The sequence below is a fragment of the Watersipora subatra genome, chromosome 4 (genome assembly GCF_963576615.1).
Source record: "Watersipora subatra chromosome 4, tzWatSuba1.1, whole genome shotgun sequence".
NCBI lineage: Eukaryota > Metazoa > Bryozoa > Gymnolaemata > Cheilostomatida > Watersiporidae > Watersipora > Watersipora subatra.
The window spans coordinates 34,192,880-34,218,634 of NC_088711.1; the positions used below are offsets into that span (position 1 = coordinate 34,192,880).

Consider the following 25,755-nt stretch of genomic DNA (forward strand, 5'->3'; position numbering starts at 1 on the left):
GAACTAATTCTGTTTTACAAATTGGTTATTTAATGTGACATTTAATTATTTTATAACAAGAAATAATTAATTTTTAACAGTCACTTTAAAAGATTGGCATTTTAATTCAGTTTTTTTTCTTTTTTCGTTGGTTTAGCAGCAGAAATATAAGTCAGCAATGGACTTATTGTTAAGTCAGCAATGGAACTATTGTTAAATCAGGAATGGAACTATTAAGTCAGTAATGGATTTATTGTTAAGTCAGCAATGGACTTACTCATTCTGTGGTGAGGCTGATCAACTGTTGCTAGCGGTTGATCTACATACATGTAGTAGTCGCAGTATACTTTAGTAAGATTTGTGCATTTGTAGGTTTGACAGGCTGTTGTGTGCATGGCAATGAATGTTACTTAGTTACTGCTAATGGAGATGTCAGGTGTTTACAGCTCTGTACTGTTGGTGACTACCTCAAGACACTGATCCACTCCGAGGCTATATCAGAAGCCATAGAGTTAACGCAGTATTTTAAGTCTTGGTTCTTGAAGCATGCATCAGCGTTAGAGCAGTTGGAAGAGATGATTAGTCCGGAACATGAACAACATAAGGTGAGGACAACTCCTCAAGCAGTAATACAGTGTGTTAATGCGTAGTGTGTCACCAACATTTAATTGCAGCATTAACAGTTGAGTCCATAAACTGTCTCATATTCATATATTAGTTTTGGTCTGTTTCCAGGCATTTTCTGAAGATTTCGCAGAAGCGATTGAATCCTATCGTAGTTCAACATTTATCAAAAGTTCTAGGTCGAGCACCATGAGTAGTCTGTCAGGACAGTTTATGACTGACAGTCAGGCTAGCAGTGGAAGTAGTGCGTCTCCGATGCACGTGTACCAACAGCTATCACAAAGAGTGGACAACTTCAAGAGATCTCCTCAAGCCAGTAAGTTTTATGTTCAAGTCTAACGTCGGCTTACCATCATTTATGATACTAATTTTTAACATACCTTGTAAAATTTTGAAAAGAGTTTTCATCTGCGCTAGGAGTAATCTCGTATTTCGTAGGTCAAAAGGAAGAGGCTAGTGAAAGTTAAAGCTAAATCATAAGAATATATATAATATAAAATGTATGCGATTAGTTTAAACATTGCTTAGTTAATGTTGGAGGAAGGTGTGTCCCATATATTTAATATCACCGATAGCGGGAAAATGTGTATTGCCAAACCTGCATTTATATTTGCTTACGTTACATTTATTTTCTGCATCTATCTCAGTGTCTGTCATTTGCTCTGTCCAGCTATAACGATTGGTATCTAGCAATGACAAATCCGTATCGCAAAAGATTTGATCTCAGAACCTCCTGGCAATAACCAGGCAATAACCTAACCAATTAAGCTATGCGAGATGCAATAGATTAGTTGGGCGATATGACTCGTCATCCAGGTTAAAATACTCATAGCACTCTGCGTTACGTAACGTCACTACAGATTGTTCTCACCGCTTTTATTAGTAAGTTTGGCAATACGGACACTAGCTTGCTCAAATTAGCCATTGGCAATGTGCCAGGCTAATGGCAAGTGGCAGGCAACCACATAACCTGCTACTATTTATAAGCTGGTTTTAATACCTGTGAAATGCTGAAATGTTTCATATAATTAATCTATTTTATCCAAGTTGCAGTATTTATTAATGAGTTATTGCAAGCTTTAATTTGTAGAACAAATTATCATGAATACTTGTGGGAAGATTTGCTCCATCATGTCATTGTTTAAACATATGAAACAGATCTGTATGTCGAGACATTAATGTTCTGTAATTCTGACAATGCTGATCAATTCGGATTTTTTTGTTTTGCTTGATCCATGCCTGTGCTTTTTCAAATTGGAAATGAGTCAATGTTTGTTCATCCATCCATGTGTGCGTTGGTCTGAAGCTGGGGCTTGAGATTGGGAATAAAGATTACCTTATATAGAACTGGAACTCTTGACATTCAGCTTTGCAGCTTGCATGCTACCACTTGCACTAATTGCTCGACTTGCACTAATTGCTCACATTTGAGGATTTTAGAATAGTTGTGCACATACTTTCTCTGTGATTTATTGGCACACCTGACGATCTCTCACGGCACACCTGACGATCTCTCATGGCACATCTGACGATCTCTCATGGCACATCTGACGATCTCTCACGGCACATCGGACGATCTCTCATGGCACACCTGACGATCTCTCACGGCACACCTGACAATCTCTCACAGCACACCTGACGATCTCTCATGGCACATCTGACGATCTCTCATGGCACACCTGACGATCTCTCACGGCACACCTGACGATCTCTCACGACACACCTGTGTGTCAGACTACTAGAAAATATTTTGGCAAATCAGTTCAGAGTTGGGACCATTTCCATCTTCACTTTTTTGCGCCCTACATGATTCTGGTGCAAGATAATGAGCCTTCACAGCATTTTACATCATTTCTCTCAAATGAATTTATTTCACGGAAGTCTGTCTTAGCTTGCTTTGTATACACTGACTTGGCGTCTCAATGATTTCGCTTAATATGAGAGTAAAACATATTTTACTGGTTTGAACTCAACCTCCCAACTCCAATGTTAGAGTTTGGTTCTATTGTTTTACAGATGCAGATGTTGCAGAAGGAACTCAAATAGTTCCTGCAGCGAACAGGGAGGGCCGCGATTATACCAGCCCGTCAGAAACAGAAAAGAGTTCTCCTTCACTCTCCAATCAAGGCTCAATGAGGAGCCTCGCCTCGCTCACTTCCCTTCGTCGTGGCAGCTGCACTAGTCAGTCTAGCATTGACCAGTCTGGAGAGCACACAGATGATTTGTCTCCTCACCGCACTGTTCGCAAAGATCGACGAGTTAAATCCTCCAGCACATTCTCTCTTGAAGGTTAGGGGAGGTGCAAATATAATATGATGGTTGATTGACTCACTCTAATATGTGGCATTATTCACTGTACATGGAGGGCAGCGACGCATAGAGCTGACACATAGAGCTGACACATAGAGCTGATACATACAGTTACACATCGAGCTGACACATAGAGCTGATACATACATTTACACATAGAGCTGACACGTAGAGCTGACACATAGAGCTGATACATACAGTTACACATAGAGCTGACACGTAGAGCTGACACATAGAGCTGACACGTAGAGCTGACACATAGAGCTGACACGTAGAGCTGACACATAGAGCTGATACATAGAGCTGACACATAGAGCTGACACATAGAGCTGACATATAAAGCTGACATGTAGAGCTAATAAAGTTGAATAACTTTTAAATAGAAAAGATAAGAGCTGGTCATTTATTTCTGATTATTCATCAGTTTCTGTAGTTGCTCCTTTCATGATCTTAATTGAAAACTGCAAATTAGTGTATTTGTTGTTTTAAGTTGTCAGAATATTTTGAGTACTGGGTGTTTGTATTAATCGTAAAATTCCTTTACTGTAACAGACCAGTTGAAAGGTTAAGCCGAGTTAAGCTGAACAATGCATTCACTGAGCACCACAGATTCATCATGGCTTGTGCAGACACAACCATCACCAAATTAGTTGTACTTACTGCTATACTCTCCGTTATCAGACCTCTCATACAGTACGCTATTAGAGAGGCCGTGTTAGCTGCTCTCAGACCTGCCACACTAGTTTCTATCAGCCATGCCATATTAGGCATTAACACGCTAGCTGGATGTCATGTGAGACAATTGGTACGTTAGATATACCAGGGCCTCTCTTGAACACCCCAGTAACAAAATCGAGTTCGCGTCTGTGTGTAAATTTCTTTGTTGTGTTTATCTAATGCTTGACTACAGGATGAAGTTAGGCAATTAGTGTGAGATTGGCATGACTATAGACTAGGTCAACTAGGTACTATTAGGTACTAGTAGTTTTGACTTGATTGTTCCCTACTAGCTCTCCAATATCTACTTATACAGAATATACCTCACCTAGTTTAGAGGTTGAGTTAGAGAGGCTTCCAAGTTAATGCTGAGTTATGGATGTGCTAGATTTATCTTACCTTGTAGCATTATTTGCACACTTGTCGTTTCAGGGCCTGTGGCAGACAGAGACTCTTCCTCTCCCATCCCTGTTGTGGACCATGTGCGGGAAGTCAAGGATCAGGTGTTGGATGGGTATGTAGCCTGTCGCCCTAGTTATTGTCATTGATCTCTAGTTTTTCATTGTTGAAACCTACAAATCCCATTGTCGATACCTGTCGTCTACACATCACCTTGTTGATACCTGTCAACACATCACCTTGTTGATACCTGTCAGCACATCACTTTGTTGATACCTGTTTACACATCACCTTGTTGATACCTGTCGACACATCACCTTGTTGGTACCCGTCGACACATCACCTAGTTGATACCTGTCGACATATCACCTTGTTGATACCTGTCTACACATCACCTAGTTGATACCCATCGACACATCACCTTGTTGGTACCCGTCGATACATCACCTAGTTGATACCTGTCGACACATCACCTAGTTGATACCTGTCGACACATCACCTTATTGATACCTGTCTACACATCACCTAGTTGATACCTGTTGACGCATCACCTTGTCGATGCTTGTCTATGTGCTATATAGCAAGGATGCTGTTTTTTAGAACCTTATAAGTTGTTTGACTTTGTAAAAAGCTGCTTCAGTTTTATAGTTGCAATAATAAGTTGGATTTTGTCATTTAGATTCAGTCATTTTTGTCGCCCAAATTGTCCATGCAGCTGTCACTAGACCTGTCACTAAACCTGTCACTAATCTGTCACTAAACCTGTCATTAAACCTGTCATCAGCTTTGTCTAGTATATATGCCACCAGTTGTATCATCACTGGTACAGCCATACTTGTTGCCAAATTAGTTGTACTTACTGCTATATCAGCTGCTATCAGACTTCTCATAGAATATGTTATTAGCTCAGCCCTTTTGGTTTTATCAGACCTACCATACAAGGTGATATCAGACCTATCATACAAGGTGTTATCAGACCTACCATGCAATGTGTTATCAGACCTACCATATGAAGTGTTATAAGACTTACCATGCAATGTGTTATCAGACCTACCATACAAGGTATTATCAGACCTACCATAGAAGGTGTTATCAGACCTACATGTACCATACAAGGTGCTAATAGCCATGTCATAATTGTTATTATCTGTCTTGCAAGGCTGATTTTGCTGCCATAAGCTATTTGTAGGTTTGTAAAATTGCCTCTAAAATTTACCTCTCTGCCATGTTCTTTATGAGTGCTTTAGTGACTGCGTTAACTCAGCCATTAGACAGTTATGATAATTCATATTGATTATGTTATTCTATTGCATGACAGAGTTGTATTCTCATTTTGATGTTTCGTACATTTGTATTGAATCATATATTGCAGTTTCTCTAAAATATCAACACAAGCTAAAACATTAATTAGCAATATTAAGGGGCGGACAATCTCTCAGCCTGTCATGGAAAGGATATTATCAGCCACAACTTGGGATGATGCATCCGGAGGTATGTTTCACCTGTCATAGCATGTCGCACTTGTCCTTGACAATTTGACATGCATTTTACTAAGAGCAGTAGGCTTACTAGTTAGATTTAATACTAGGAAGAGCCAAAGTTGTAAGTTTAATTTCTGTTCTTGTTGGTTAGGTAATCATTGCTGGTCTGTTAAACAGGGTGGCCTAGGCAACAGGGTGTGTGTACGTGTTAAGTAAACTAAACTTATTTGAAGTGAATTCAAAATTTATTTGATACGTACATCTTGCTTGAAGGTAAGACTGCCTACAGTATGTACTGCAGTACATTATAGTGTGACATTTTATTGCAGAGCAGAATCACTAAATACACTAGATACAATAAAGTTACTGTAGGTAACTATAATTACTAAGGTTAACATACTATTTTGTTACTAATTTTTAATATGTACAGCACTTATACACTATATATAAAATTTTGACGATTCTTACCAGGGGATGTTTGCATTATGTAATTTCTATGGTTTCTATACCCCATGCATATGATTTTTCACCATACGATGCTAACCCAGTAACGGATCAAAATCGTATCCTCAGGGTGCACTGTACTAATATGTAATCTAGTACTTGATATTTCTTATATTGTTAATGCTCATAATTTACAGCTAGCAATAACAATGATAAACTTGGGACAGAGCTAGAAAATATGTTTGTTGTAACCTGAAAAGGTAGAAGATTAGCAAGACTTCAGGGATTGATGAATGATAGAAAGATTAAAAATGGAAAGTATGTTTTTTAAGTTTACCTTCTTCTTTATTGGCAGAAGGAAGTCTAGAATGCAAGGACTCATGGGAAGATGGCGACTCTCGGCAGGCTTTTTTCATAGGCGATGAAGAGATTGGCTTTGGTGATGAAATGCCGACTGGTTTAGGGCCGTTTCTTAGTCTCACCGATTTGCGTTATTCCGAGCTAACGGACCCAGTTAATCTCTTAGATGAAAACGATGAAGTAGAACAACTTTTAACCGAATGGAGTGAAAGACTTTGCTTGGTACTATCGCAATACACTCGTACTGCTAGCGTGTCAACACCTGAGGGTAGAACCTTACGCCACTTGACACGAATTTGTCCTTGGAGAATGAACATGCGGATGGCTAAGAAATGCGAGTACTTGGCTACGCTATGCGTTATACATTCGGGCTCGGAGCCTATCCTAGATTACTTTATTGACAGAAAGTCGGAAAGTATTCCTCCATATTTAATTTCTGATGTCGTACAAGTCTCGCAATACACTGCACTCGAACAAGGACGAAAAGGAAAGGCTATTCAATCAAGTCTTTTTGGCAGGTCAACCAACTTAGAAAACGAAAATACTCGCGCTAAGATAAGCTCATCTTCCGCTTCTTCTGTTTCTAGCATTTCCGGTTTAGTGTCTACAGGCGAATGTTCTGCAAATCACAATGAGAACACTTTCGAGATTACGGAACAGATAGAAAGTAACACTGAGCTTTCCATGCAAGGCTCACAAAATGGTAGCACATCACCAACCAACCATGGCCTTCCTTCTCCTAACACCGGCATTTCATTGGCCTCAGATATTGAATGTAACATTTCGTTCACAGCGCCATCAGCAGAGAGCTCCGTGGTGCTAGCATGTCAGTTTATGTCAGTGTTTTGGTTTCTAATGAACGCAAGGGAGTTGTGTTCTTACGTAGAACATTTGTGCTCTGCCAATAGCACTCTTAGAAAACAGAAGGCAATCTGGACGGCTCTTATTAACTGCTTAATAGGTGAGTGTGCTATATTTCTGTTTTTATATCGTATGTGTAGTTACTTGCTAATATTAACCAGATGTAATGAGTTCCAAATAAGTCAGTTGCTGGGATTATTGGGCTTGTCTAGGACAAGGGATGATAACATTACTAATACATGTAAATAATTAGACATACCTGCGAGTTATAACTGGGATACTAATGCAACAAAATAATAATACTATTAGCTGGAAATACTAATACTTATACAGGTAAATAATAATAATACTTACACCAACAAGTGATTTTAATAGTTGTAATAATAACATTAGTTATACATGAAAACAATAATAATAATTATTGTGAGAACTGTATATATTATGAGAAATAATATATATTGATGAAGCAACATTTAGAAGGGGTACAAAGCTATCAATTGATTGGCTTGTTGTGTTCTCATAACTAGGCTAACTAATCTACTAAAGTGTTTCAAGCTCAATTTTGATTGATTATTTGTTATTGCGATCATTTAACAAACATTCAGAAACATGCACCATAACGATGTATGTATTTGTATTTAAGTTTTGTACTGACTGTTGGGAGAAAGCTACTGTCTCAATAGATTGCCACTTGAGGCTTGTAGAGTTCATTCTATGTTAAAAAGCAGAGTATTGAAATTCTATCTCTACAACTGTGAGTTGTTCTAAACCATAGAATCTATTGCATTTTGTTATATTTTCATGTTTATTTGTTGTTACTATGTTTTATTCGTTGTAAATATGGGTTCAAAACTATTTTATCTGGTGGAGGTTATGTGGAGGTTATGTGGTGCAAACATTTGATATTACATGCTTATCCAATTCCTGAAAAGTAACTCTGCACATCTCATTGCGTCTGCTTGCTTTGCAGGAGGTACTCATGATAAACTCGAGTGGAAGCCTGTGTTCACTACTTCTTTATTCACCAGCTCTGATGTGAGTAGAGGTCTCCTCGAACAGAAGGACAAGCCTCGGCTCTGGCTCATAGTCTATCTGTATGTTTTTTTCTACACTAATAGTATAAATAATATTTAATTACCATCAAACCTCGGCTTGTCGTAACACACAAATCTTTGACATTAGACGTAAGATATGAGAAAATATTTGACTCAACATCTAAAGTTATCTTCAACATGTGATGTCTGAGGTTTATCGAAGTGTAGCAGTTTAGTAAGTGAAAATGAAAAGGGAAGTAGAAATTAAATATAACAAAATGTAAAAAATAGCAAAAAATGGATTAGCTAAGTTTGTTCAGGCTTTACCTAGTTAAAGTTAGTTAGTGCCACATCTCAATCGGCCTTCTATCTCTGAACCCAGTCATTACTGAACCTACATCTCTGTTATATGATAAACTGACAAGAATAGTTGTGTGATTATTACTTTATGTATTTACTGGTTACATATAATTCAGATACATTAGTTTATATAATGCACTTGTTTTAATGCTATATATAATTATCCAAAATATTTGATATCAAATTTTTATATTATGGATTAAATTTAAAAAAAACTTGTATTCTCAGAAGATTATTGGCTCTGGCTGGCATACAATGATCAGTTTTGTATGTATGTGGAACAGATTGACTGTATATTATAGTTTAGAGCACTGAGATATTAGAGTCTTGTAGACGCTACCCGGTACACTCTCAGCTAGTAATGTGACAACGTCAGTTTAGGTATGACAGCGTCTTCTTTTATACTACGTATAGAGTTAACGTATAGAGTTAACATATGGAGTTAACGTATAGAGTTAACATATAGAGTTAACGTATAGAGTTAATATATAGAGTTAACTTATAGAGTTAATGTATAGAGTTAACGTATAGAGTTAACGTATAGAGTTAATATATAGAGTTAATATATAGAGTTAACATATAGAGTTAACATATAGATTTAACGTATATACATTTTCTATTTCTAGGCTCATGAGACAGCAGCAGTTTGATGAAGCTATTTCTATAGCTCTGGCATCTCAGCTGCAGGTACCTCCTCTTCACATTATGTATTGCCTGCGAGCATGTGCAGAGTTGGATAACCTTCCTTTGTCGACAGTTCATCAGCTCTTCTCTGGATATGTACTGTCTTCAATACAACAACAAGACTCATCATCGAGGTAATTCTAAGATCAGTAACTCTCTAGCGATAGAACAGTCTATGGGCCGGTAAGGATGTCTTATTGCTAATGTTCACACAAACGCTCTAATTTTAACTAACAAGTGAGAAAACTCATTGATCTCAGCAGTTATGAGTATTGTTGAGCTGTTCTTTGGAAGTTTGTTGTGCTCAAAAGTTAAAGTAACATGTTTATTCTAACTGATACAAATAGATTTAAATACAAGTCTCTGTAGTACTCAGTCTAACCAGAAGTCACTACTGCTTATAAGACTGTCAGTTTGGTGTCATGTTGCACAGCTGTATAGCTGTATAACACTTTCACAATGTATGTATGTTTCACAGCTGTATAGCTCTATAACACTGTCACACTGTATATGTGTTGCACAGCTGTTGGTAGCTTGTAAACTACATGTATTCAGTTATATAATGGAATAGAATATACTTCACTTATCTCTCTCTCTCTCTCTCTCTCTGTCAACATTAGTTGATGTCCAGTGGTAAATCAGATGCGTCTACACAACAAAGGCTGCAGAGCGTTTGAGGGTTTGCCTTCTCTGTTTCAGCATTGAGTGGTTGATCGCCAGTTGGTTACTCACGCACTGGTATAAAGCTTTAATTGAAAACAATGCTACAAAGTCATTCTGAAATCAATAAACCTGTTATCTTTTGTAGACCAATGTTCGTAAAAGAAATGTCTCAATCTGGTATCGTTGATTTTTGGATGGAGAGTTTAGAGGGCAGCTGGAAGTCAGATAGCATGTACCAGTCTCAGTGTGTCTGTGGGCAACCCAAGTGAGTGGCTGATTAATGCTCCATGGTTTACATGTTGTTATCAGTGTGTTCACAGTCTAGTAGTATATGAGATATGGTTTACATGTTGTTATCAGTGTGTTCACAGTTTAGTAGTATATGAGACATGGTTTACATGTTGGTACGAAGAATAGTGATAAGGATATTTCAACTCATTGACCTTTGGATGGTTTATTTCAAGTAAAGCATAACTATGGTTTACTTTTAAATAAATCATAGGTATGTAGCAGGTTTTCTCCAGTTTTTCCAGGTTTTTAGTACTTGTTCACATCATAGAAATTTGATAGTCGTTAACTCCAATGTCTATCAATTCAAGGATCAGTGTCAATTTCCTTCAATCATCTGGTTTCTTCATCATTGTAGTCTGCTGACTGCGGACTCATTACCTAGCAACCTTCGGGCTCTTCAACACATACTGGAAGAAAATATGGTACATATTCCTAGAGTCAAGTCAACTATACTTCTCATTGGGTATGCTTTTCCATCTAATCTGTTTGTGTCTATGTTTGAGGGATTTTAGGTATAAGCAAATTATTTGCTAATTTTTGGAAAAAACATTCTAGGGCTTACAAATAATGCACTGACAAAAGCTCAGAAGACAATATTGAAAGTTTTGATGTCCAATATGCTGGAAGAGATCAAGGTAAAGGTACTTGCTGTGAGTAGTTATGCTACCAGACATCGTGAGACCACGGGTTAGAATGCGACTATTAATAGGTTATTTCAGCATGTACTTCAACTATTGCTGATGTATTTCATGAAACTCATCGCAAGATATTTTGTGATTGACGTCCTATTGCCTGAGCTGTTGTCTGCGTGGACTATAATTAAATTAGCCATTTGATAACTCAAAAGCTGTGATTAAATGTCATCGATTTGTCTTGATAAAGTCTGCATGATTACAGGGGGGCCATGGCATTAGTTCGTCTAAAGAAAAAAGAGGATGACAAAGAAGACTTGCTAAAACTACTGTTGCTGGCGACTGATATTTCCCTTTTCCAACAGCTTATTGGTGATTAACCTTGCATTCACTTGGCTTTGTCTCTAGTCCGTGTGTCTCTGGTCCGTGTGTCTCTGGCCCGTGTGTCTCTGGCCCGTGTGTCTCTGGCCCGTGTGTCTCTGGCCCGTGTGTCTCTGGTCCAAGTGTCTTTGGTCTGTGTGTCTCTGGTTTGAGTGTTTCCGGTCCAAGTGTTACTATAGTTACTAGAAGTCTGCATTAATACCATATAGCAGACTGTATTTCCACTTCCTTATTCATGTCATTAAGAAACTTGGCTACTCATTAATGCTTCAATTTGGATGAGTCTTATCAAAAGAAGTCAAAAGTAAATTGATTTGAGATGCAACTTTTTTGTTTGAATCTTCTGAAAATAACATTTAAATGTTAACTGACATAGTATAAACCTGTGTGGGTGGCTTGTTTACTTTTGATAATTAGCCAATATAATTCATTAGGTAACAGCACAGCCTATAGTAACACACAATTAATTTTATCTAGCTGTTTTCTTTAAAAAAAATTAATCATTTACGAGCCAAAATGCACACAAATGAAGTCTTCATCTTTGTAAATGATCATTGATTATTTGCCAATTGACTGCAGCAACTAACTTTAACTCAGCAGTGCTGACTGCTGCCAATTACCACATACGCTGCCACTGTTTCTATATGAGACTCTGTGTGTGTAGATGCTATTTTGGTCTGCTTTAGCCTCAGGCTATTTCAATGGTCGTAGTTTGTTTGATAAAATTTGTTAAAAGGGATATTTTCATGTTTGATGGTAGCAGCTCAGCGTCATATACTAGGTCACTCAGGTTCTCCTGTTTAAATTATTTAAATTCTATTTTCTCAGGAGATAAGAACTCTGTTAAATGTCAAACCAGTAGTTGCTGGACTTATTAACTGTCTCATAGCTGTCTCAAATCTCTTTTGGTAATATATGAGCAAAACTGTAATTTGTTTATATTTTGTGTTCGAATGCTTCATTATCCGAGGCCCATCCTCACCCGGTACTCTCTAAACTTCAGTTTTATCTTTATGTTTATGTTTATGACATGACGTGTCATCAAGTAAATTTTATAAATACTAACTATTGGTCAAGGATTTATTTCAAACATCAAGCTCTTCCCTTTCTTCCTCTGCAAGTTATAAAGCAGTCATAGCTTGCATCCATCATTTACCAATCTGATACTCACCAGCCTCGAGTATGAGATAACCGCGCTCTTATTATATATTTTGTTTTTAATTTATTCTGTTTAGCTGGCCTCCAGATAACTAGAGAGAACTGTCTTTACCTCCTCAACCAACGAGCCTCTCAGCAGACAACCGAAACTGAGAGATTATCTTGTTTATGGTGTCAAAAGACGTACAATAGGTCGGAGCCTCTGTTGACATGGGACAGCGTTGCAGGTAATACTTAGTAGCTATGCTTTACCAATGTGTGCTTTAGCCGGGCTTTTCTATGCTCCAGCTGATACTGGCATATACAGAGTTAATCTATATCAATATTTGCTTCATGCATCAACATTATTGTCTGCTAGAGCAAATATTGCTATAAGAATACATTGCATTTGGCTGATTCATTCCACCACCTAATAGACAATGCTAAATTCCTTTAGCTAATCGCATATACCATTAATACAAATGCATTATATACTGTATGACACATACAGTATATAAATTGTGTACAATGTACACTTGTATGTAAATAATAAAATGTGATAACCTAAATTAGATCTCCATACTAAATTAATAAATTGACATTTAGTAAAACCTGCTGTAATTATTACTAAATTTAGTTCAAATTAACTTGCTTGAAGTGTGTGAAGTTGTGTGATCTTCTGTGGTTTATTGTAACTCTCATTGTTGTTCATATGAATGTTGTTATGTTCTATAGTTTAAAGTTGTTATAATTTTTACTTTATTTATATCACCTTTTTAATTTTTTGACAACACTGTAATGCGTTGAGAAGTTTTAGACATTGTATTGTAGTAGTGTATGTACATTGAGAAGACAACTTCCTTTTTCATTGCGCACTAATCTTTCAGATGCTATATAGTGTTCCTGCCACAATGGCTGGTTCACCCTGCATACCTGATGCTTACCAGTCTGGATAGCCATCCTATTCTATGGCTTGGTTATCTTCTCTATGTTTGCTGTATTGCCACCTTTATGGCTGGACTATCTAGCAATCTGACCTCGGGACCAGGCAGCCACTAGATGCTATGGCTGAGCTACCTAGCAATCTTGCCTTCAAGCCAGGCAGCCACGCGATATTATAGCTGGTCTACTTCTGGCTGCATGACTGCAACCAGAAGCTACAGCCAGACTATCAGACTATATAATAGTTTTGCTTCTGGCAGAGGTCTTCTTCGGTAGTAATGCATCCTCGAATACTTGACCATTCTTGAGTTCAGAGAGTTAAAGTTTAGTCAACTCGGAACATATCAGGATGTTTTGCTCACTGGAGAGGTATTCTCAGGATTGCACAGATTTCAAATGCTCTAAAATTTAATAGCATAAAATACAAAGACTACTAAAATAAAAACACAAGATTTTATCAATATGGATATCTATACATACATTTCTCAAAGTTGGTTGGATGTCTGTAGGTGCATCCAGCTATAGCTTGTGAAATCTTGGAACAATGAATCTGTGTCACCGAAGATTTGATCTCAGACCTTCCTATTGGTCAGTCCAACGCCTTACTAACTAAGCCACAGAGCTTGATCGATTAGTGAGGCGATATATGCCGCTATATGGAAGCAAATAGGCTAGCGTTTTCCGTTATGACGTAAAGTCATGGCGTAGCTCCGTAGAAGCTGTAGCTCTTATTAGTAAACTTACTAAAATTATCTATTGGCAATGTGCCAAGCTAATAGCAAGTGGCAAGAAACTCTCATTACCTCTCATTGTTTATAAGTTTATACCCGGGCAACGCCGGGTAGCACAGCTAGTAAATATGTATATTTATCGTACGAAAATTGCTGTACAGCCTCACACAATTTGGATTATAATAAACAACCGCAAGTAATTCACAAAATTGAAAGTCCAAATATTAGAAAGGCGACCATCGCAATATGTTTACAGTCACTCTGCATCATAAAACAATCATTTGTTAAAATCTTACATCATGTCAAAAAATTTCATGTAGAAGTGATAATAGCTGATGTTTGACTGTACATCCCTTCCTTGATAGCTTTGAGTCAAATGTTGTAGTTTTAGTTGCTGTCATATAACCAGGTGTTTTTATTGCTTATAGAAACAAGTATTGGTCTATTCTGTTGTAGAGGTCATCTTAGAACGACTCGGACCAGAAACTTGTGTCGATGTTTTATTGGAATCATCAATACCCAAGAATTCTGTGTCCAATAATTTTTTTTCTAAATGTGTCAGCGTCCATGAGCATGACGTCCAGTCAAGGTTAGCTGTTCAATTAAACGTTTATAGTCTGAAAACTTGCGCATCTTACACATCTACGCAATAGGTTGCAGTAGTATTGGTGCTAGTACTAGCTTGTGTGACTCATCTGGTGTTTTAATACTAGCATGTGTGACTCATACGGTGTTTTAATACTAGCATATGTGACTCATACGGTGGTTGTTAATACTAGCATATGTGACTCATATGGTGTTGTTAATACTAGCATATGTGACTCATACGGTGTTTTGAATACTAGCATGTGTGACTCATACGGTGTTTTAATACTAGCGTGTGTGACTCATACGTTGTTTTAATACTAGCATATGTGACTCATATGCTGTTGTTAATACTAGCATATGAGACTCATATAGTGTTGTTAATCCCAGCATATGAGACTCATATGATGTTGTTAATACTAGCGTGTGTGACTCATCTGGTGTTTTTAATACTAGCATATGTGACTCATACGGTGTTGTTAATACTAGCATATGTGACTCACATGGTGTTGTTAATACTAGCATATGTGACTCATACGGTATTGTTAATACCAGTGTAAATTTTGCTCATTGGATGTTTATAATACTCACATATTAAATCGGTACTAATTTTGTAGTTTGCTTTTATAATTGGTGCTCAAACAAAACCAATTAATTATTTGCTTAGTCATCAATTCATCGTTTGTCATCTCCTGAATATCATCTACTATTTTTCTAGTCAGTTGGTCAATGATGCTATCGATGGTTTGGAGAGATTCCTCTGGTCAACTGAGCTCACCAACAACTGCTGTGACTCTCGGGTATGCTCTATGTTCTATGCTCTATGCTGACAGTCAGATATGGCCCAGACCAGGGATGGCCAAATGATTTTGGCCATGATCCGTTACAGCCAAATCTGACACATTAAAGATCCACAACACACATTAAAGATCCACAACAAGCTGTAGATGTGCATTTTTCTTTTTTACTATACATAAACATGCAATTATTTGTGTACATCCTAAAACAAGGCGTGAAATACGATTTTTAAAAAACTTTTTATATATTTAATTTTACTAAAAATCGGTGAATGAATGTGATGTAATAAATATGTCTGATATCAGTGAGAAAATGATGAGAGGGCTTTGAATTCACAATACATACTATCAAAACGTGGTTTACTGCTATTTGCAGCGACTCTTTATGTTTATGAAGATGGGTATTTATGAGTCATGTTTCATGATATTTTTCACAAAATTCATTGCTGAATACAATGAATTGACAAAAAAATTCTAAGAAAAGTTTATAATAATCTTTTTAAAACCAAATATTTAAAAAACACTTCAAAAATCTTTTTTAACAGACAGCTTGAAAGATCCACAAAAAAAGTAAAAAGATCCAGCTCCGGATCTAGATTCGCCATTTGGCCATAGCTGGCCCAGACACTTGCATAATTGCACACAATATTTTATATTTTAAGATGAATACCGTACTTTTCGGACTATAAAACACACCCCTATATAAGCCACATCTGCTTTATTTTCAAAAAAATGATAATAAAACAATACATAGGCCGAACCTTTGTATAGGTCGCAGAACACAGGACGGTGCTTTTTAACACAGCAACAACTTTGCTGTTTAAAACAGAACAGTGCCTAACGGCACTGTTTCGTATTAACTGAAGCTTTTTAACCTAGTGCCTAATGGAACAGTACCGCTAGGCATTGTTTCATATTTTCTTTCACCGCTAGAGGCGCACTAACCGGAGATTCTGGTTAATGCGCCCTAGCGGTGAAAGAAAAAGCCACAGAATAGCCGCACCCTTATATAAGCCGCATGGCTCAAATCATCAGAAAAAAGTAGCGGCTAATAGTCTGAAAAGTATGGTGTATACATATACAGTCAAACTCGGATGACTCGCAATCAGATAGCTCGAACACATGGTTAACTCGAACGGATTTGTTCGGTCCATTCCCACGCAATGATAAATTGCTTTAGATAACTCGACCTCAACTTCGTTAACTCGAACAGTTTTTTGCCCAATGGCTACTGATACAGTTGTTATCGCTTTAGAATATCACTTTATTCCAAGCCATAGAGATAAACCTCAACTTTTAGTAGTTCATAGGCGTCGTTATTACCATCATCGGCAAAATATGTTCGTTGATGACTTTTCTAAAGGTTTGCAAAAAATCACATTTTACCAAACATCTGCTTAGCGATGGTCCTTCGAAGGCAAGGAAAAGCGAGGTAACCTTCGGATAAACTTAAAGAAAAATCGGCAAAATTGATCTTAGTTAAAACGCTTAAAAGAAAAGCATGTCTTTTCTGAGCATTTCAATAGCGATCAAGTTTTGCCAGTTTTAATCTAAAAACATCCTGGCAGTCACATCACCTAAAACAACAAACCAATCTCAAGTGATAGAAAAATCTCTATACTTTCTGATGAAAAATTTTAAAACTTTACATTAGAGGCATTTAATTTGAAACAAGCCATTTATGCTTTCGATTTATATATAGTTTGTATATGTACATGTATCTACTAATAAATACATGGACTTGTGACATTGCTCTGATAACTTGAACGCTCTGATAACTCGAACACTTTCACTCGGTCCCTTGAAGTTTGAGTTATCCATGTTTGACTGTATACAGTACATCATGGTGGCTGTATTTTAGTCAATTTTGATAAATGGAATAGTATGATTGGCTGTAACATATTTAATATCCTTTACTCTTCAGCTATTTGTCAGCTACCTGTCAGTTACTCGTCAGCTACCTGTCCGCTACTTGTCCACTTCCTGTCAGCTACCTGTCAGCTCTCTAACTAGGATCTTTGCTAGTAGCTACCCAAGGTTTATTTCTTGTTTTCATGGTTTTTAATAGCTGTATCAGCTGATACTGAAGGAGGTGGAGCTTCATAAAAGCGTCCGAGATGGTCTTTCAATTATTGACAGTGAACAGGATGAGGTATGTGTCAAAATCTCACCAAGTCATAATACATGGCTGCTGCACACTACCAGGGGACGTGCTGTTTAGTTGTTAAGTATAGTTTTTGGCAGAGGTATACAAAGCGGGTGCCTGTGTGGGTAGAAGTATTTACACTATGGTGAGTTTTGGTCTTTTTAATTTACCCTTCAATGTGTTAGAAGTACCATTTAGTATATAATTTGTACTATGTGACAAGACACCACTGATATTGCCAAGAACAGTACCAGTAAGAACAGTAACCAGTAGCGGTAACCAGTAGCGATAACCAGCGGCGGTAACTAGTAGCGGTAACCAGCAGCGGTAACCAGTAGCGGTAACCAGCAGCGGTAACCAGTAGCGATAACCAGTAGCGGTAATCAGTAGCGGTAACCAGTAGCGGTAACCAGTAGCGGTAACCAGTAGCGATAACCAGTAGCGGTAACCAGTAGCGGTAACCAGTAGCGGTAACTAGTAGCGATAACCAGTAGCGGTAACCAGTAGCGGTAACCAGTAGCGGTAACCAGTAGCGGTAACCAGTAGCGGTAACCAGTAGCGGTAACCAGTAGCAGTGGACTGGTTGCGAATGGACTTATCAGATTTATTTATTAACATTGCTTAAAGGGTTATATATGAACCCATTGCTAGTTTACTAGAAGCTGAAGCCACATACTAAACAGTTGAGAGTGATTTGCTGGCAGCGAGTAGTTTATGGCATTCGCATGATGCCAGAGTAGGGCTGCTGCTCAGTTACATCTGTCACTGAGTCATATTCTTAGCTATGGTAGATTGCTGACGCTAGTTCGTTGGACATCGTTAGTATAAGTATGGTGGTGAGTGTTTACTGACGCATTGTCTAGCTTATGTCACTTTGTCTAGCCGAGTGACACCTACACTCCTCCTGTCAAATCTACTTAAACTTTTTTACACCCATTGAGTGTGAGTGGGAAAATAATTTTTCAATTGAAACAGAAATAGTTTTTTTTCCAATGAAGAGTTTTTTCTAGCACAAGTATCTGCAATGATGTTTGTTTGAATGCTCATAAAGCCCCCTTGAAGTTTACACAGCATTTTCTACTGGAAATCGTCTAAAATTCAGCCATAAAAACCTCTTTATTACATAAACGCATGAAAAAGAGAAAAAAATTTTCAGTGCGTAGTTGACGTGTCAAGATATCCCTTCTCATGAAAGTCAACATTTAGTTTGTTTGTTTCTGTTCAGCTGGTAAGCTGCCCGCTTGCTTTGAAAATGTCATATATTCTATTATTTTCCCTATTGATAACCATTAAATACCAATTTTATTTTCAAAATATTTGAATTTTTATGGAGGTGATATTTGTCACTGATGTTATTGTAATTGACCAATGCTGCCAATGGCCCCACTTTCATTGCATATTTATAAATTATTTACAGTATTTATAGTTACAGTATAGCTATACTTATAGTACAGTTATAGTATAGTTACAGTTTCATGATGGAGTAAATACTGTTGTGTTATAAGAAAGTATTGTTTTGCTAAAATATATTTTAGTAGGAGTAAGGATGTTCTCCGACATTCCAACTTCAGGAAAGCCAAACATGAAAATGTTAGTTGTACTATTTATTATAGTTATTTATTAATATAGTCAACCTGTTAAATACATATTGATGTGTTAATGTGCTACAAACCTGCTAGCAGCAGGAACGGTTGTGTTAAAGATGAACTTGCAAAAAATCTTAGTTGAATTTATTAGAAAGTATCAGTATTTTTTTATTATTAACAATTGTTTTTGATGTTTGAGGTGCTCTGACTGTCAGGATGTTCCAAAATTGAAATCGACAAAACTCGATCGTTCGTCGTTAAAACGCTCAGATCAAGAGAAAGTGCGATTATGACGTCTATAGTTGCAAAGAGACAGACAGAATAGAGACGCATAATGCTGCAACTTGAACACAGTAGCTGATATCAACTAGAGCAACGATAACAACTAGTGACATCATTTCGCATGTATTTTTCCTTTGAGCGTTTTAGCTGCGATCAATTTTTGTCGATTTTAGTCTTAAAATATTCTGGTGGTCGGAAGAATACCGAAACTGTCTAATTAAAGTCTACTAAATATTTGTGTTAGTTCTTCTTTAAGGGGTTTGCTGTTGGGTGAGAGAAGTTTGCTGGTGGGTGAGAGAAGTTTGCTGTTGGGTGAGAGAAGTTTGCTGTTGGGTGAGAGAAGTTTGCTGTTGGCGTTTTCTGATCTGCTGTGGTCCATTCTTACTCTTATTGTTGTTCATATGAATAGTGTTGTGAGTCATCTTGATACAGATGTTTGTGATTAAATTCATGTTTTTATGATTATTTTGTTTGTAGCTCATGTTTAATATAATATATAAAGCAAAATATTTAGCTCTAAATTAAAAGCTTACTGCTGAGATTATTGCTTGGCATTCATCTATCCTTGTTAAATAATATCTTACGATATATTATATACGATATATTATATACGATATATTATATACGATATATTATATACGATATATTATATACGATGTATTATATACGATATATTATATACGATATATTATATACGATATATTGGTTCAGTTAAAATTAAAGAAAACTGCTATTGTAAAAAGTCGATATAAGAAATTTATTGAAGGTCATTATTCCTTCCTCTGTACCCTAGAAAATATCTAATAATAATACTGAAAATCAGAGTTTTTTCCGCTTGAATTGAGTCGGATAGTGGCTCTATATTTTTCATTCTTTATTTAATTAACTTGCTGAATTTTTCTTTTGGAATACAATGAGATGAAAAGAGAAGATTGCCCTAGCTTTTCTGTCATCTATGCGTCACTTTTATGTATGAAAGGCAGTAACTGGTTATAACAGAGAAATCCTAAAAACAAAATGGCCTATGTGATTATGAAAACGCTATTTAAATTGTTGAGTCAAATCATTGAGCTTTTCATCATTTGACTAACTTAAACTTGCTGATTTTTTCCTCGGTCAAAAGAAATGTATCTTGTCAGCAGTGAGTTCTTCTAATGACCAACAGCTTAGGGTTCTTGTCAGCAGTGAGTTCTTCTAATGACCAACAGCTTAGGGTTCTTGTCAGCAGTGAGTTCTTCTAATGACCAACAGCTTAGGGTTCTTGTCAGCAGTGAGTTCTTCTAATGACCAACAGCTTAGGGTTCTTGTCAGCAGTGAGTTCTTCTAATGACCAACAGCTTAGGGTTCTTGTCAGCAGTGAGTTCTTCTAATGACCAACAGCTTAGGGTTCTTGTCAGCAGTGAGTTCTTCTAATGACCAACAGCTTAGGGTTCTTGTCAGCAGTGAGTTCTTCTAATGACCAACAGCTTAGGGTTCTTGTCAGCAGTGAGTTCTTCTAATGACCAACAGCTTAGGGTTCTTGTCAGCAGTGAGTTCTTCTAATGACCAACAGCTTAGGGTTCTTGTCAGCAGTGAGTTCTTCTAATGACCAACAGCTTAGGGTTCTTGTCAGCAGTGAGTTCTTCTAATGACCAACAGCTTAGGGATCTTGTCAGCAGTGAGTTCTTCTAATGACCAACAGCTTAGGGATCTTGTCAGCAGTGAGTTCTTCTAATGACCAACAGCTTAGGGTTCTTTTCAGCAGTGAGTTCTTCTAATGACTAACAGCTTAGGGTTCTTGTCAGCAGTGAGTTCTTCTAATGACCAACAGCTTAGGGTTTACTTAATTTTCATATGGGTGTATTAGCTTGTAGAAATGGGCCACGCATTGCAAGAAACCAGAAGCCTACGAACCTTAGAAGATGCGGAAGTACATTGGGGGACTGTAGTGAGCGTGTCCGACGATTGCTATTACTGCGGTCTATGTTTGTCTCAGGCTAATGTGGCAGTCACAGTATTTCAGTGCGGTAAGTTTTGTTTTCAGTCTGCGCTTCAAAAGTATTCAGGAAAGATGAACCCAAGTACTAGTATCAGATAAATGGTAGAAGCTGCTCTATCTAGACGGGTTTACGTTGCTGTGTCTGGGTCGGTGTTTGTTCTGTCATACCAACCAATTGAATGAGGCAGCGTTGCAGTCTCTCACCGTGGGCAGCGTTGCAGTCTTTCACCATTGGCACAATGTTTTTTGAAGGTTGATATTGTGTTTATAGTAGAAATGAGAGAAAGTTCAGACCTATTTTATTATAATTTTAACATGTTATAACCTTCAGCAAACGACAGCAAAAACTTTGAAAGAACTAGTGATGGATGATATGTGGTGCAGGAGTTGTACATCTATGAAATTTAGGTTTGCTTCTAACCATTATTAGCCTTTACCTCTATGCAAACATCTTGCTGCATGACTTAGCGAGCTTCTGACCTCAGGCTATTTTGTTCACCTTGATGCGCTACGGGTTGCAGTAGAGTCGCTGAAGCCCTAAAACGCTAATGCGGATGCAGCTGAACTCAGGGCTGTATTGTCCAAAGAAAAAGTGGTCAGGAGACTTTCAATTAGTAGTTGCCGAAGGCCCGACTGGTCGTGCGGGCAGGGTCTGGGAGGGGAGCTGAAGTGCCCTCCCAGAGAAGGGGGGTTCGGGGGCCCTCCCCCGAGAAAATTTTGAGAATTAGAAGCAAAATTAAAGCGTTTTAAAGTGTATCTTGTACTATTTAAGGTGGTTATCCAGGTCCTGCCAAGGTGAGTCATTTCATGTCTTGCAAAGAGAGCTTGCTACAGAGTTACATAGTTTGAATTGTAACCATGTACAGTCATACTTCGACTTACGAGCTTAATGCGTTCCGAGACTGAGCTCGTATGTCAATTTACTCGCATGTTGGTGCAATTTATTTATATATAGAACAATTAAATATGTATTGATTGGTTTCCATACTCTAAAAATGCAAATAAAACACTCAAAACAAGATATTGTAACAGAAAGAACGTGTTGGTTATTGTCCTAACTTACCACAAGCAACAAATAAAAAATAATACAAGGAAATGTGATGAATTAAAATGTAAAATTAAATACATACAATAGCAGCTAACGCTAGCATTTGCCAGAGAGGGAGATATCCTAGGGAGTTATAGAGAGTTATCTTTCATTAAAACAGTTGACTTTGATAAATTTGAATTTTATTAAAGTTTTAAAAAACAAACTTAGAAACAAACTAAAAGCAAACTTTCAATTTTAACTTAACGTAATTAAAATTTCTTCGGCGTTCATAGTTTGAAGTTTCTTGCTGGTTAGCTAATTTTTCTTTCGTTTCGCCTTCCCGACTAACCGGCCATTTTAAGATCTAAGGACGTTTGCCTTTGTCGCCCCTTTTAACATGTTGCGATTGGGACGAACACAGGTGTCGTCACAAACGGTTAATGGTACGACCACTAGCCAACTTGTCCGAATGTTAATAATTTTGATAGATAGCACCGGCCTTTTTACATAGCATCGGTCAGTTACGCTGTCACCGGCCAATTGTCTATCTTTTATCCAATGCCTGGGCGGTCTCTCCGTCAACGATCGTGAAGATCGCTGCGCCGTTTAGAAACTATAGTTAGTCCTTTTGCGAACTAAATAAATGCCCTGAATATAATCCTTCTGTTTGATAATTGTGGATGTATTTCTGTCATATTGCTGAGCTAGCTCAATCATGCATTCCCATTTCGCATATTTTTCAATAGTTTTCCGTTTAATGTAAATTGTTATCATTTGCTTTTTCTTTGCATTTCATCTTTCATTTTACTGGCAAACTTTCGGTCTACGTACAGTACTTTTAATTCACATAATTCTGCACTGAAAATCGCGCGCAAAAAAAACACGGTACAAAAGTATAACCTGAGCAGTTGGAAAATACAGAGTGATGCTGTTCTCATAAAACACCTCCGGCATACTTGGCAACTGACTCACGTGCTCGTATCTCAAACATGGCTCGTATGTTAGTGCTAAAACTTGCTTAAAAGCTGGCTCGTATCTCAAGTTTCTCGTACGTTGGAGCACTCGTAAGTTGAAGTATTACTGTATATGTATATTTACATTTATATTCATAAATATACATACATGTACATGTGTACATAGAAGATTAATTGTTATAGCTTGACACTTGTCTTTTAAAATTTAAATTTAAGAGCACCTGCTTTAGTTACATAAATAAGTATAAATAATATATTACATGCACCAAGGAAAGACAACAAATAGATTACTTGGCCTGCTTAAAACTTACTATGTTTAAATTATGGCCACCTAGGAATACAGTGACCAACAAACTTGGCCTGCAAACACGAACATACATGTACATGTTTACATAGAAGATTGATTGTTATAGCTTGACACTTGTCTTTTAAAAAGCTCTTCTTCTGTCAATGTGTCCATGGCAGAAATCTTTTACAACTGATTCTGTATCTATTTCAACATCTTTATATATATATGCAATAATTATTAGAAGATTATTTAGACAGCCTGCCCCATGGTGTTCCTCATCCATGTTTGGATTTGCTTCAATACAGAAATGTATCTCTCGCCAACTGCATTAGTGGCAGGCAAAACCAATACTAGATTAGTGAGCCTCTCCACTTCATCGTTAGTTGCTAGAGCGCAACGTTGCGCTAGAGCGCTAATAATTAGTAGTTGGAAATTCCAAGTGAATGAGCTTAGACTTAAATTCTTAGTAATTAGCCGCTAAAGATCACTAAAAGGTTGGGGCTGCTCAGCTGCCCAGCCGCCTCAGAGAATACGGGCCTGTGAATTTTAGTGTCACGTATGACTTCCACTATAATGTACACTGCCGATTTCGCAATTTCCGAAATTTTGACAGAAGAAAAGTGCTCCGGATGGTTCCGGAGTCTCCTAATAGGACAATACAGTACTGGCTGAACTCGATGTTATTGTTTTCTTGTAGGCCATTCCGTCCACCATGATTGCTGCCAGGCATCACATGGCTGTGTCCAATGTCAATCAAAAATGTAAAAAATTATGAAGAAAAGCAAACTCAGGTCTGAAGATGCTTCTCAACTATTTCTCTGCTGCCGACTGCTGCCACACTGGGATGTTTCATGGCAGTTGAGAAGATGCTGATAACTTACTGAGATTTATGAAGAAATGTTCACTTCATCTCGTCCTTTATATCACTTATATCCTTTGTATCCGTACATGAGTAGATATCTTATGAACAGCGAAGGTAGTTTTCTGCTCTTGGCAAAAAACCTCTATTTTGTATGCCATTAGGAAGAGTATCTTCAAAATGAATACGATTGGAACTTAATTTTTTTGTACTTTTCAATACTCACCAGCTCATGTCTTCCATCTTATTATACTTTTCATCCACTCAATGATATTTGTCTAGGTGCTTGTTTTAGATGTTTTTAGTAATAAACCTGACATAATTTCTGCCGGTCAGTCAGGAGTTCAAAGGCCAGCTAGAGTCTATTAACATTGGCTAGCTGTTAACTCAGCAGAATCAATCAGTTTTGTCCACCACTATTGTAAGGTGCCTAACAGTTTACAGATATTTACCGTTTGAACATTTAATAAAAATATTATTCATGACAAGAAATGTGAAGTTGAAATCTGTTTTAATAGTACGTTCATGGAAATAGTGGGCCAGCTGTAAGTGGATGATTACCAGCCCGCGTAGTTGCATTCAACTGCATGCAATGACAAGCCAAGTCAACAAATGCAGATATCACTGCAGTGGATAATTATTCTACAATTAATGCAAATACTCACTATTTAGGGGAACTTCATAAATACTGAAGTAAAATTTTAGTAAGTGACGTTTTCTAGGTTTTAATATTTCTTGTTTTCAAAAGATTTTATACACTACTTGAATATGATACGAGGCAATTCAGACTTATCAAAGTTGTCCGTGATGGAATGTGAGTAGTTGTAATATTAATATCATATTCACTATTCTGAACTGACTCATATTAGTGAATATGAGTCAGTTCAGAATAATGAGTTCAGCATCAATCAGGCTGTGTTATGCAGCTAGACTAGTATTCCTCTACTTTCAGTGGTGAATAAGCTCTGGTATTAACCTTGATTGAAGTACTCTATCAGCTATTCATAGGACTTGTTATATATCTATATATATATATATCTCAAGGTTTATGTATGTGTGTGTTTCGGTTTGTCCAGCTAAAGCTATTAAAATTTAGAAATAAAATATCTGTCTCATGCTGGATTTGATCTCAAAACGTACCATTTGCCAGGCAAATATCATACCACTTAAACTACACGAGATTGATGAATTCATTGGGG

At 37.3% G+C, this 25,755-nt stretch overlaps 1 protein-coding gene across 1 annotated transcript; it reads left to right on the forward strand.

The window, feature by feature from the left end:
- The first annotated feature begins 422 nt into the window (after positions 1–422).
- On the forward strand, positions 423–25,004 carry LOC137393573 (uncharacterized). Its single transcript, XM_068080190.1, has 17 exons — positions 423–584; positions 715–919; positions 2,620–2,892; positions 4,063–4,144; positions 5,402–5,520; positions 6,310–7,275; positions 8,146–8,269; positions 9,196–9,387; positions 10,062–10,181; positions 10,563–10,670; positions 11,105–11,211; positions 12,456–12,605; positions 14,487–14,619; positions 15,334–15,415; positions 17,481–17,564; positions 21,273–21,432; positions 24,395–25,004. The coding sequence occupies exons 1-17, from the start codon at positions 555–557 to the stop codon at positions 24,460–24,462; spliced, it is 3,003 nt and encodes a 1,000-aa protein (XP_067936291.1). The 5' UTR covers positions 423–554; the 3' UTR covers positions 24,463–25,004.
- Positions 25,005–25,755: the final 751 nt, after the last annotated feature.

Excerpts from the sequence above, each read along its gene's own strand:
- LOC137393573 (XM_068080190.1), top strand. The coding sequence starts at position 555 with ATGATTAGTCCGGAACATGAACAACATAAG. Across the intron at positions 7,276-8,145 it reads TCTTATTAACTGCTTAATAG|GAGGTACTCATGATAAACTC; the intron begins GTGAGTGTGCTA and ends CTTGCTTTGCAG. Across the intron at positions 8,270-9,195 it reads CTCTGGCTCATAGTCTATCT|GCTCATGAGACAGCAGCAGT; the intron begins GTATGTTTTTTT and ends TTCTATTTCTAG.